Source organism: Erpetoichthys calabaricus, chromosome 7 (assembly GCF_900747795.2).
Source record: "Erpetoichthys calabaricus chromosome 7, fErpCal1.3, whole genome shotgun sequence".
NCBI classification, from domain to species: Eukaryota; Metazoa; Chordata; class Cladistia; order Polypteriformes; family Polypteridae; genus Erpetoichthys; species Erpetoichthys calabaricus.
In genome coordinates, this window is record NC_041400.2 from 159,860,074 (window position 1) to 159,873,089 (window position 13,016).

General features: G+C 39.6%; 1 protein-coding gene across 1 annotated transcript in view; it reads right to left on the reverse strand.

The window, feature by feature from the left end:
• Positions 1–13,016, reverse strand: part of itga1 (integrin, alpha 1) — a 209,114-nt gene that overhangs the window by 146,590 nt on the left and 49,508 nt on the right. Inside the window, 1 exon segment of the mRNA XM_028805627.2 lies at positions 5,398–5,510. Coding sequence (XP_028661460.2) covers positions 5,398–5,510 — 113 coding nt within the window.

Sequence of the window (13,016 nt, forward strand, 5' to 3'; positions counted from 1 at the left end):
GTTGGAAGCAGGAAAAATGGGCAAGCATAAGGATCTGAGCGACTATGATCAAGGCAAAGTTGTAATGGCTAGTCAACTGGGTCACAGCACTATGAAAAAGGCAGGTCTTGTGGGGTGTTCACGGTATACAATGGTTAGTACCTATCAAAAGTGGTTGAAGAAAGGAAAACCAGTGAACTGGAGACATGGTATTGGGTGCCTTTGGCTTACTGATTCATGAGGGTGACAAAGGCTAGTACTGTACATCTGGTCCATTCCCACAGAAAAGCTACTGTAGCACATATTGCTGTAAAACTTAATGTTGGCCATGACAGAAAGGTGTCAGAACACACAGTGAATTTCAGCTTACTTCCTATGGGGCAGCATAACTGTAAGTGTGCCCATACTGACCTCTGTTCACTGCCTAAAGCACCAACAATGAGCACGTAAGTGTCAGAACTGAACCGTTTAGCAATGGAAGAAGGTGGTCTGATCTGATGAATCATGAATCATGTCCTCACAGGGGGTGCAGTGGTAGTGCTACTGCTTTGCAGTAAGGAGACTGTGGAAGATTGTGGGTTCACTTCCCAGTTCCTTCCTGTATGGATAGCGCTTTGAGTACTGAGAAAAAGCGCTATATAAATGTAATGAATTATTATTTTTATTATTATGTTTTCTATTAGAGCATATGAACGGCTGGCTACATCATTTAGCTGAGGAAGAGATGGCAGCAGGATGCACTATGAGAAGAAGGCAAGCCGGCTGAGGCAGTGTGATGCTCCGGGCAATGTTCTGCTGGGAAACCTTGGATCCTGGCATTCATGTTGATGTTACTTTGATATGTCCCACCCATCTAAAGCTTGATGTTATTGATATTAGGCAGGTGCTTTTAAAGGTGTGGCTGATCGGTTTATACAGTAGATAGATAGATAGATAGATAGATAGATAGATAGATAGATAGATAGATAGATAGATAGATAGATAGATAGATAGATAGATAGATAGATAGATAGATACTTTATTAATCCTAAGGGGAAATTCACATACTCCAGCAGCAGCATACTGATAAAAAACAATATTAAAGAGTGATAAAATTGCAGGTAAAAAACAGACAATAACTTTGTATAATGTTAACATTTACCCCCCGGGGTGGAATTGAAGAGTCGCATAGTGTGGGGGAGGAACGATCTCTTCAGTCTGTCAGTGGAGCAGGACAGTGACAGCAGTCTGTCGCTGAAGCTTTTCCTCTGTCTGGAGATAATACTGTTCAGTGGATGCAGTGGATTCTCCATGATTGACAGGAGCCTGCTCAGTGCCCGTCGCTCTGGCACAGATGTCAAACTGTCCAACTCCATGCCTACCATAGAGCCTGCCTTCCTCACCAGTTTGTCCAGGCGTGAGGCGTCCTTCTTCTTTATGCTGCCTCCCCAGCACTCCACCGCATAGAAGATGGCACTTGCTACAACCGTCTAATAGAACATCTGCAGCATCTTACTGCAGATGTTGAAGGACACCAGCCTTCTAAGGAAGTATAGTCGGCTCTGTCCTCTCTTGCACAGAGCATCAGTATTGACAGTCCAGTCCAATTTATCATCCAGCTGCACTCCCAGGTATTTATAGGTCTGCACCCTCTGTACACAGTCACCTCTGATGATCACAGGGTCCATGAGGGGCCTGGGTCTCCTAAAATCCACCACCAGCTCCTTGGTTTTGCTGGTGTTCAGGTGTAGGTGGTTTGAGTTGCATCATTTAACAAAGTCCTTGATTAGGTTCCTATACTCTTCCTCCTGCCCACTGCTGATGCAGCCCACGATTGCAGTGTCGTCAGCGAACTTTTGCACGTGGCAGGACTCCGAGTTGTATTGGACGTCCGATGTATATAGGCTGAACAGGACCGGAGAAAGTACAGTCCCCTGCGGCGCTCCTGTGTTGCTGACCACAATGTCAGACCTGCAGTTTCCAAGACGCACATACTGAGGTCTGTCTATAAGATAGTCCATGATCCATGCCACCAAGTATGAATCTACTCCCATCTCTGTCAGCTTGTCCCTAAGGAGCAGAGGTTGGATGGTGTTGAAGGCGCTCGCTAGAGAAGTACTAGATGAGTAGAGGGATGAAAAAAATATCTTCAAACAGTGGCATGGAAGAGAGGAAAAATCGTTAAATATATATCCAACAAGAAGCAGCAAAGTTGAGAATTGTAATGAAGTATTTGGACTTTCACAGAGAAAGGGAATGCAAGAGTTAAGGTGTAGAAGTGGTCAGCTCAACAACTGGCTTTCTCTGACTATTTACGATGGGGCGCAAGCCAAGAAAGTTTGTAAAAGCATTGATTTGACAAATTATTTATTTAGCAGCCACTGCAGCGGTGACTACTAAAAGTTTAGGAACACAGTGTAAATGTCCAGTGTTAAAATAGGTAACTCAGAGTTAATGGACTTGATGGGGTGCAAACCAAGACGATTCATGAGAGCACTCAAATGAAAAGAAATTTAAAATTATTTATTAAGCAGTGACTGCCATGGGCAAGAGTAAGTTGAAAGTTTAGGAACTTGGTGTGAATGTTCATTGTTAAACAAGGCAGCATCATAGTTAACAGACTTCTCTTTAGTTTTATTTCCTCTAGAGTAAAGGAATGATCCAGCCAAAATTTTTTTTTAATCTATTTCTTAACCTGTGTTGTTTGAAGTGATAGCTAAGAAAATCCTTTAATGTCTTGTTTTCATAGAGAGCAACAATTAGATATTTTAGGATACAATGGGCTTTAATGGGGCCAGTTGGAGGCTAATACTGAACAACCGTAAACAGTATTAAAATGTCCATTAAAAAAATCTCAAGTTACTAGTATCACCTACAGTCATATGAAAAAGTTTGGGAGCCCCTCTTAATTCTTTGGATTTTTTTTATCATTGGCTGACCTTTCAGAGTAGCAACTTCCTTTTAATACATGACATGCCTTATGGAAACAGTAGTATTTCAGCAGTGACATTAAGTTTATTGGATTAACAGAAAATATGCAATATGCATCATAACAAAATTAGACAGGTGCATAAATTTGAGTACCCCAACAGAGATATTACATTAATACTTAGTTGAGCCTCCTTTTGCAAATACCGTATAACAGCCTCTAGACGCCTCCTATAGCCTTTGATGAGTGTCTGGATTCTGGATGGAGGTATTTTTGACCATTCTTCCATACAAAATCTCTCCAGTTCAGTTAAATTTGATGGCTGCCGAGCATGGACAGCCTGCTTCAAATCATCCCATAGATTTTCGATGATATTCAAGACAGGACTGTGACAGCCATTCCAGAACATTGTACTTCTCCCTCTACATGAATGCCTTTGTAGATTTAGAACTGTGTTTTGGGTCATTGTCTTGTTGGAATATCCAACCCCTGTGTAAATTCAACTTTGTGACTGATGCTTGAACATTATCCTGAAGAATTTGTTGATATTGGGTTGAATTCATCCGACCCTCAACTTTAACAAGGGTCCCAGTCCTTGAATTTGCGACACAGCCCCACAGCATGATGGAACCGCCACCAAATTTGACTGTAGGTAGTAGGTGTTTTTATTGGAATGCGGTGTTCTTTTTCCGCCATGTAAAGCGCTTTCTGTTATGACCAAATAACTCACTTTTTGTCTCATCAGTCCAAAGCACTTTGTTCCAAAATGATTCTGGCTTGTCTAAATGAGCATTTGCATACAACAAGCGACTCTTGTTTGTGGCGTCAGTGCAGAAAGGGCTTCTTTCTCATCACCCTGCCATACAGATATTCTTTGTGCAAATTGCGCTGAATTGTAGAACGATGTACAGATATACCATCTGCAGCAAGATTTTCTTGCAGGTCTTTGGAGGTGATCTGTGGGTTGTCTGTAACCATTCTCACAATCCTGCGCATATGCCGCTCCTGGATTTTTCTTGGCCTGCCAGATCTGGGTTTAACAGCAACTGTGCCTGTGGCCTTCCATTTCCTGATTACATTCCTTATAGTTGAAACTGACAGTTTAAACCTCTGAGATAGCTTTTTGTAGCCTTCCATTAAACCATGATACTGAACAATCTTTGTTTTCAGATCTTTTGAGAGTTGCTTTGAGGATCCCATGCTGTCACTCTTCAGAGGAGAGTCAAAGGGAAGCACAACTTGCAATTGACCACCTTAAATACCTTTCCTCATGATTGGACACACCTGTCTATGAAGTTCAAGGCTTAACGAGCTAATCCAACCAATTTGGTGTTGCAAGTAATCAGTATTGAGCGGTTACATGCATTCAAATCAGCAAAATTACAAGGGTACCCACATTTTTGCACAGCCAGTTTTTCACATTTGATTTAATTTCATACAACTAATTACTGCTTCAGTAAAAATTTCTGTTTGGAAAACACCCCAGTACTCAGACATACCACTGTTATCCTTTTTGCTGAAAGTAGAGTCAATTATTATGCAGACTGAGAGGGGTTCCCAAATTTGTTTATATGACTGTAATTCACATGTTAGTTCTCCAGTCAATGGATGTATTTTTTGCTAACATATTGTTAAATAAACATTTCTGGAAAATCAAAGTATTGTATGAACATAAAGTACACTCGTACTGGATCGAACTTTGAATTGAAGAAAGGACTCTTGACCAATGAATGTGTGAGAGAAGAGGATCTTCAATTCTGTTTGCTACAGACAATTTCTGACTATCACAGAAATCTAATAACTTACCGGCCACATCTACCTCAGGCAGGCCATTCTTCTCAATAGTGCTTCTCCAGATATGTCAGTCATTATTGTTAAACTATTAAAGTGGAACTGAAAAATCAGTGGGTGATAACCATTTAAAATTATACCCACTGTTTCTAGTTAGACTTTATATTCCAAATAGTTGCTAGGAACATGTAAGTATACTGTATATAAGTTCTAGGATAGTAAGCAATCCCCGTTTAATCGAGAACCAGAGCTAAAAGTGCATATAGAGGCAAATAAGAATGGATATAATTAATTCTTCTAAACCTATGATATTTTCTCCATATCAGAGTTAATATTGTGAGTTTATGTTCAACACACTCTCCTATCATTTTTTTTATATGTGGAACGTAGGTAAATGGTGTACCTGTTTCTATACAGTTTATGAAATAAAAGCTAACCTGGGCTGAGATGCTGAGTTGTGGAGGGTAACCTCATAATTTAAAGAAAACACTCCTACTACCTACATACTGTATATCAACCATGATGTTGCTATAGAAGGGGCTTCTTTACTATTGCACTTCAAAGCTAACATTAATGTAATGCAACAATATAAAAATGAAAATCTATGCATAATTATCTTTAAAGGTTGATTTTTTTCTAAAGCAAGGCAAAGATTCATTTTATTACAGGAGGAAATACAGTCAAATGTAAATGCATCAGTGAAAAAATATCGTCTCTACCTGGTAACTCAAGTTTAATGCAGTCTGATGGTTTGCCTTGGCCAACTGGACACTTATAAACATCTCCGGTCCTTTTTGCTGGTTGTCCAACCAAAGGAGACCCAATCAAAACCCTAATGAAAGAATGACAATCTGTTATTTAAGAGTATGGTAGGTGTAAAAGATGTTTTTTTTGTCACATGCAGAATTAAAAAGAACAAAAACACAAGATAGACTGATAAAAAGATAACTGATAAAAAGACATTTTGGCAATTGTTTTGTTTCACATATATTTTTTTAACTCTAGAAAAATGGATGTCGACATTTTAATGTAAATCAAACCTTTATATGCAGTAGCTTAAATAATATGAACACGAAATACTAGCAAACTGAAATTTGGACCACACTATTTCATTCTTAGAGAGTATTGTATCCTAATATTTCCTGATTTGTGACACACCGTCTACCCTTGACCTTCAGATAATGACATTCTCTAACTGGCAGTTTCCTGCCTGACCGTGAAGTTGTCATTTTTAACTATGTATGTTTATTTTCCCTGTACCTTTTGTTTCTACTTCTGGACATTCCTTTCATTGTTACATTAATCTGAAATGTTGAATCCAATTATAGTAATGTGAAAAAGTAAGTACACCCAATGGAAATAATCTACTTTTTCAAAATATTGGAACAGACAAACATTAGAATTTCATGCAAACAGTACCGACTGATAAAGGTAATATACTTGAAAAAAAATTACACATAAAAATTTACATGGCATATAATAATCAAAATAAATAAAATCCCATCATCTATATTAACAAAAATGCAGATTTGTCATTTGCAAAAAGTAACTACATTTATCACCACTTCAGATGTAAGTAAATTAGAATCAGGTGTTCCAGAATAGGTGTCAATGATCCAGCCCTTCCTAGGGAGTATGTAGGGGGATTCCATCTTATTTAATCAGCAGATACCTCGGGTCTGGTGTTCCCTTTGCTACTGACATGTGTGGCGTCATCATGACAAGATCAAATGACCTCTCTAAGAACTTCAGAAAGAAGGTTGTGGATGCCTCTGCAGTTTGACATGGGATTTTAAAAGATCACAAAATAATTTGTAGTCTATCATTTCACTATATGGAAAATCATCTACAAGTGGTGTAGATTTCAAATGACTGCTACTTTTTCCAGGACTTGCCAGCCCAGCAAATTCCTCCCAAGAACTGATAGTTTGATACTAAAGGAAGTCTCCAAGAACCCCAAACGTTCATTGTGGGATCAGCAGGTAACTCCTGCAAAAGTTGTGTCAAAGTGCATATATCTACAATCAAAAAAAGATTGCACAAATATAACTATCATGAAAGTGAGCCAGGCTATCCAAAAAGAATATTAGAGCAAGACTGCCATTTGCCATTGAACATCTAGGCAAAGACCAAGCCTTCAGAAACAAAATGCTCTGGAAGGTTGAATCAAAAATAGAGTTATTTGGCCACAGTAACTGTAGAAATGTATAACACAAAATGAAGACATTTCAGGAGAAGAACCTCATACCATTTGGGAAGCATGATGGTGGAAATGTTATGGTTTGGGGTTGCTTTGCTGCCTCAGGGCCTGAGCATCTTGCATTCATCAAGTCCACTTTGAATTCTGCACCATACCAAACTGTGCTCGAGGAGAATGTGAGGTCATTTTTCCAAACATTGAAACTGAGCTGGAAATAGACCTTTCAGCTCTATAATAATCTGAAATATGCTAGCAAATCCATCAAGGAGGCTCAAAAAGAAGAATTGGAAGATTATGGTCAAAGCCCTAATAAATCCTTCTTCAACCAGAAGTGCTTGCAATATTCACAACTGTTGAAAATATTTCCTTTTCTTCTTCTTTGTAATACACAGAATAATAAAAATAGATTAATTTTTAATTTGCCTTTATTAAATTTGCTTTAATAAGCTTAATTATTATCTTTAAAATTTCTGAATTCAAATGGAAAGACTTTCACTAATAAAATAAAAATCAGATACTGTAAACAATTTGCCAGACTGCAAAGTGTTTTCTGAATCCTCCTGTGCACAAGTGCTTTTGTTCTTTGGGTAGCAGCAAAGCCTCTTCTTGTTTAATAGTTTTTGAGCACTCTCTTTGTTAGAAAAATTCTTGTTTTGTTCCTTAGAATTTACTGTGTACCCTTTAACTCAACTTCCCTTCTCTGACAATCAGTTAACTGTTGCCACTTGATTTAATGAAAGTGGTCCACCAGGACTTATACAGAGTTAACTAACAGTAACAAGAAAAAGCACAGCAAAAGAATTCTTCCTTTTCATTCTCATTTAGGATATTAGCTGTTTGAATTGTAGCAGGGGTGGCATGGTGGCACAGTGGCAGCGCTGCTGCCTCGCAGTTAGGAGACCCGGGTTCGCTTCCCGGGTCCTCCCTGCATGGAGTTTGCATGTTCTCCCCGTGTCTGCGTGGGTTTCCTCCGGGTACTCCAGTTTCCTCCCACAGTCCAAAGACATGCAGGTTAGGTGCATTGGCAATTCTAAATTGTCCCGTGGGTGTGTGTGTGTGCCCTGCAGTGGGATGACACCCTGCCCAGGGTTTGTTCCTTGCCTTGTGCCCTGTGTTGGCTGGGATTGGCTCCAGCAGACCCCCATAATCCTGTAGTTAGGATATAGATGGATGGATGGATGGATGGAATTGTAGCATAAACTTGGCTCAAGCCTTCTTTAACAATTCAACAAGTTTTATTTTGACAGATAATAAAATATTCTTATAACTCAATTTATAAATGTTAAATCATTTGTCAAAGCCTGTGTTTGTCCATACTCTTTAAACCTTCCCCTCCAACATCTGGAAACATGCGTTGTTCTGAAATATCAAAATATTAACAATGCTGTATTTACCAATATTTGAAACTTAAATGAAAACTTTCATTTACATTAGTGTTCTAATAGGCAGTTTGCTTACTTTGATATACACCTGGCAATGCATCTTGCATTAACTGCCATATCACATTTAAAGACACTTACACTATTAATCATATTTAGGCTTCATCTGAACAGCACACAATCCATTGGTATCTAAATACCAGCTTTAAACAGCATATTATGCTCACATTTATTGAGTTGGCAATTACGTGGGAACCACAGGTATAACAAAAAAATTTACACCATATATGATTCTATACCTATTAAAAAATTTGTGAATGAAGGCTGAAGATATTTATTTGGCTACAGCTGTAACTGTGCAGCTACACATTCACATGACATTTGACCCCATAAGTAGCATACCCACTGACTAAATCTCCAGCTTCAAATCTACTTCCTCTCTAAGTCTATCATACACAGACAGCGCATATAGGGGGTATGGACTCCAGCTGTCCAGTAAAGGACTCTCCAACAAAGGGGGTGGCAGCATTCATAGGACACATTGATGAGTTGCCTAGTCCATACTCTGCAAACAGCCCTAAACTCTCGCCAGAAAACACTGTAACTTCATTCTAATATAACTAATATACAGTACTTACTGTAAATGGACAGTGATCTGTGTTTCATGACTCTGCAGTCAGTGTCGTGCCTAATTGTATAAAAATGTGTTAAATTAGGTATTGTAAGAAAGGCGTGTATTGTGCCTGACCCGACACTTATTCACACAGAGGCACATATAAAAATCAATAAATTTTTATATTTCTTCTGCTGGAGGGCACGTCTTCCCCGTAATCCTCCCAGCCACAACATAGTTCCAAGCACAGTACTAAGTAATCCAAACACACTCCTTTCTCCTACCACCACTCCTCCGCAAGCTTTGTCCTCCAACCTCCTGACTCTGGCCGTTGAGTGGTGGTCGCTGACTCCTTTTATGGTTCACCCGGAAGTGCTCCAGGTGTTTGATCGCTGAGTTCCGGCCACACTTCCGGGTGTGACGAATATGCTGCCCACACGGGCTCAGGAGTTCCAGGTACAGCACCCCCTGCCGGAGCCTGCGGGACCCAACAGGGCTGCACCCAACTCCAAGTCCCATGGAGCCCTGCGGGAATCTGAGGCACAACTCCAACCCATAGTGGGGGTCATCTAGCATTCAGGGGAGGTATTGCACTTTCCAGGGCTGCTTCCCCTGAATATAGTGTGCAGGGGCGTCCCAGCTGGGCATGGACCCTGGCCACCTGCCACAGTATGTTTACATTTCATACAATAAAGCAACCTCACTAGCTGCTCTTCCAGGCTTTCCGTTTACAGGTTCCCTTAACTAGGCTTTCCCATCTACCTCCACCAAAGCAGTTATCACTCATGTGCAAGTAAGGATCAGCCGAAAGGCTCATTTAGGCTCATGGTAAGCCCGTTCATACCTCATCAAGGCAGGAGGGGATGCTGTTGCTGAAAATATCTCTGCAGCGGTGCACAGTCACCAGAGAGGGTGAGTGATCACCTAGATGAGTGCACTAAGCTCCCCTCTTCTGAACCCACAACCTCTCAGGTCAAAGTGCAAATACACCACATTGCCTGCCGCTTCTTCACCTTTTTTCTGTCTTGACCCTAGCTTCTCCTTCTTCTGCCACCGAGCCTTCATCTCAACACTCTTACTGATCCTAGATTTCTAAGTCAGTTAGCCGGACGTGGCTTTACACTTATTCTCCTTTCTAGTAACAAGAACAGCTCACTTCTTGAATACTGCAGCACTAGACTAGGATTCTTTAAAGAGTCTGGGATCAACACCAGCACTGTTAACCACAAGTGATCTCTTTTTTCAACATTAAAGGAGAAGCTTGGTATTTTTCAAGTCAAAGTTATTTCTTCACTAACATGGTATATATTTATTTGTCATGTGAAATTATGTTCTAAAGTTAATAACTTTCTAAAAATCTCACCTCCTTTTTACATTGTAGTTTATGAGACACAGAGGAGAAGCTTAAAACCTTACCAAATATGTAAATTTTGCAAACCAACACAGTTGTCATGTATTGATCCACAATTATGCACACACATCGTAATATAGTTTATACATGTCATTTTTGAAGAAAAAACACCATTATTATGAGATCTGGCCATTTTAAAAGAAGACCATCTGTGCATAATAGTTCAGCACTTAAGTCTCCCTGCAAAACAATCTTTCCCTCCATATGGGGTGGCGGGTTTCCTCCCAGTACACCAAATCACTGTAAACTTTTATGCCACATGAATTGTTTTATTTTGATTAACTTCCATATTTATGTGAGAATTCGCACAAACGTATCCTTATTACGAGAAAAATAGTACCAAAAATATGTGGCAAAATGATTATTTCGAAATCCTTTTAGTTGTCACAAACATGCACTGGAAACACGGATCAATACTAAACGGCTGTCTTGGCTTGAAAAATGGACATATTTGGTAAATTTTTAAGTTTTACCTCCATGCGCCAGTAAAACCCCAGAAGAGAGAGCGTATTTTTTAAATTTATAGAAAACACTTAGCTTTAAAAACACAATTTCACATAGCAAATGCATATATACCATATTTGTGAAGAAATAACTTTAAGTATATAGCCAGGTCCTGTCATTCTTTGCCATGGACCTGTGTGCTTACACCTATGAGTCATTCTTTAATGACCTCCATCTGAAAGTACAGGTTCAAGCCCTACTCCGCTAGCATCCTGAAAAAACGTGCTCAATTTCTTTCCAGACCACTCATTCTTACACGTCTTCATAGAATTTGTACAGGGGGGCACCATTCACAGTAGCAATGAACACTTCAAATGGGTGTTGAGTGCCTATCCACTTCCATGGGTCCAGGGCCCCTCCTTTAGCCAGTATGGGTCCTACTGTTTAGAGATTTCCTACAGCACTCTCTGCTGCCATGTGCCACCTTGTTCAATGCAGTCTGTTGCCAGCCAGATGTTAGGAATTGGCTGAGACCCCAGTCCTCCTTTTTGCCTGCTATTTAACTAATGAAACAATAAAGTTCAAAATCTGCAAAAGGAATTAAGTGCAACATGTAATTATCCTTGTTGCTGGCTGCCGGGGCATCTAGGAATTATCCCCTTAATCTAGAGGTATTCTGTGTCTCTACATTAATTTAATTTAATCAAAAAACAGAAATTGTTATGGCTGAAAATTAGATCACATTCAAAACCTGGAGTAAAATTGGTAAAAGTTTATAATAAGGGTTTTAGTAGCTAGTAGTCACCTATAATTATTATAAAGTTAATTATGGTCATGGCCTGTATTTGGAGGTGTTAAATACCTTCGCAACAAGGAGGTCGATCTTAAAAAGTAAAAAGTGTTCCTTGAATTATTATTACAGGGATGCAAATACAATGGAAGGACTGTGGGAAATGCACAATGAAGATTTATACGTTCCCTACTCCTGAAACTGGTGGTAAGAAAAAGCTACTATTGAGGCCCCTACAGGGTTTTTTTTGTGCTTTTATCAAACGTGAATATGGAGTCACTAGAGGGAGCTATGGAGGGATTGTCCCAGGAGTTCTATAGGGCTATGTGTGGCCTACAATTATTTCAAAGGAGATTAGAAATACACCCCATGATGAGAGTTAAAGAGACTACTGGACCCAGGTCCGATAAGCTTGGAGTTGGAAGAGTAGTGTTAGCCAAGGACAAATCTGTCATGAGGAAGAGTGGCCACAGTTGTTGTGCAGGAAAGGGGTCTAGCCAGGACATGCATGAGTGTTTATGGTGGGTGTAGATCAGCCACCTCTCAGCCTAAAAAGAGATATGCCATTTGTTTGATTATTTGGCCTTGGAACCCCTGCAGGTTTTGTTTTTTTCCCAGCCTAAATTGATTTTTTTGGTTTATTTTGTCTGACTTTATCTTTTTTTGTTATTTACTCTTTAATATATATTGCCTAATCTTTATCATTTTTCTCTTCTTGTAACTTTCTTTTGTCCTCTTATCATCACTTTGAGCTATATTGTTGTATGAAAATGTGCTAAATACTGTAAGTAAATGTTGTTGTTGTTTAAGGTACAGAATAGCTCTAGTGTTATATTTTTGTATATTTTATTGTTGTTATTTTAACTCCTGTGTGTATAATTTGTAACTAATACAATCCGTCTCCCTCTGGTTGTTTTCTGAGCTCAGAATGTGGTGTAGTGCTGTGATGGTCTGGGTAAGGTCCTTGGAACTGTCTATAATGAAACCAAGGATGAGCCAGGCAAATGAGGACACACACAGTTAGCAAGAGCTGGGATAAAGTGTTTCAAGTACTTTTAAAAAAACAAAGTGTTCAAAAAGTTCAGTGCCACAATTCTTCATAAATAACCCAAAGAATTAAGGTGAGCAGTATCTGTTAAAAGTCCAACAAAATGACAATAAATAAATCCATAAAAATAAGGTTTAAACTCCAGGCAGGTATTCTTCTCAAAACATGAGGACCAGTGCAACTCTCTAAATCTGGTGTCTCTTCTGCTTATCCTGTAAGGACGTTCCAGCACAAGAAGATGCCCACCGACAGTCGCAGTCAGCCATCAAAAACCAGACTCCTGTCCCATGCTTCTATTCTCTGATCTTATACTGGGAACCCACGCTACTTGCTCCTACTCTTGCTGCCATTCCCCAGTATCTGCAGAACTCTGCTCTGAGCACATGGGTCACTCCTGCTCTGTGAGGTGCTCAGCAGGAATGATCATCTTCAGACCTGTTAATCATTGGCCAT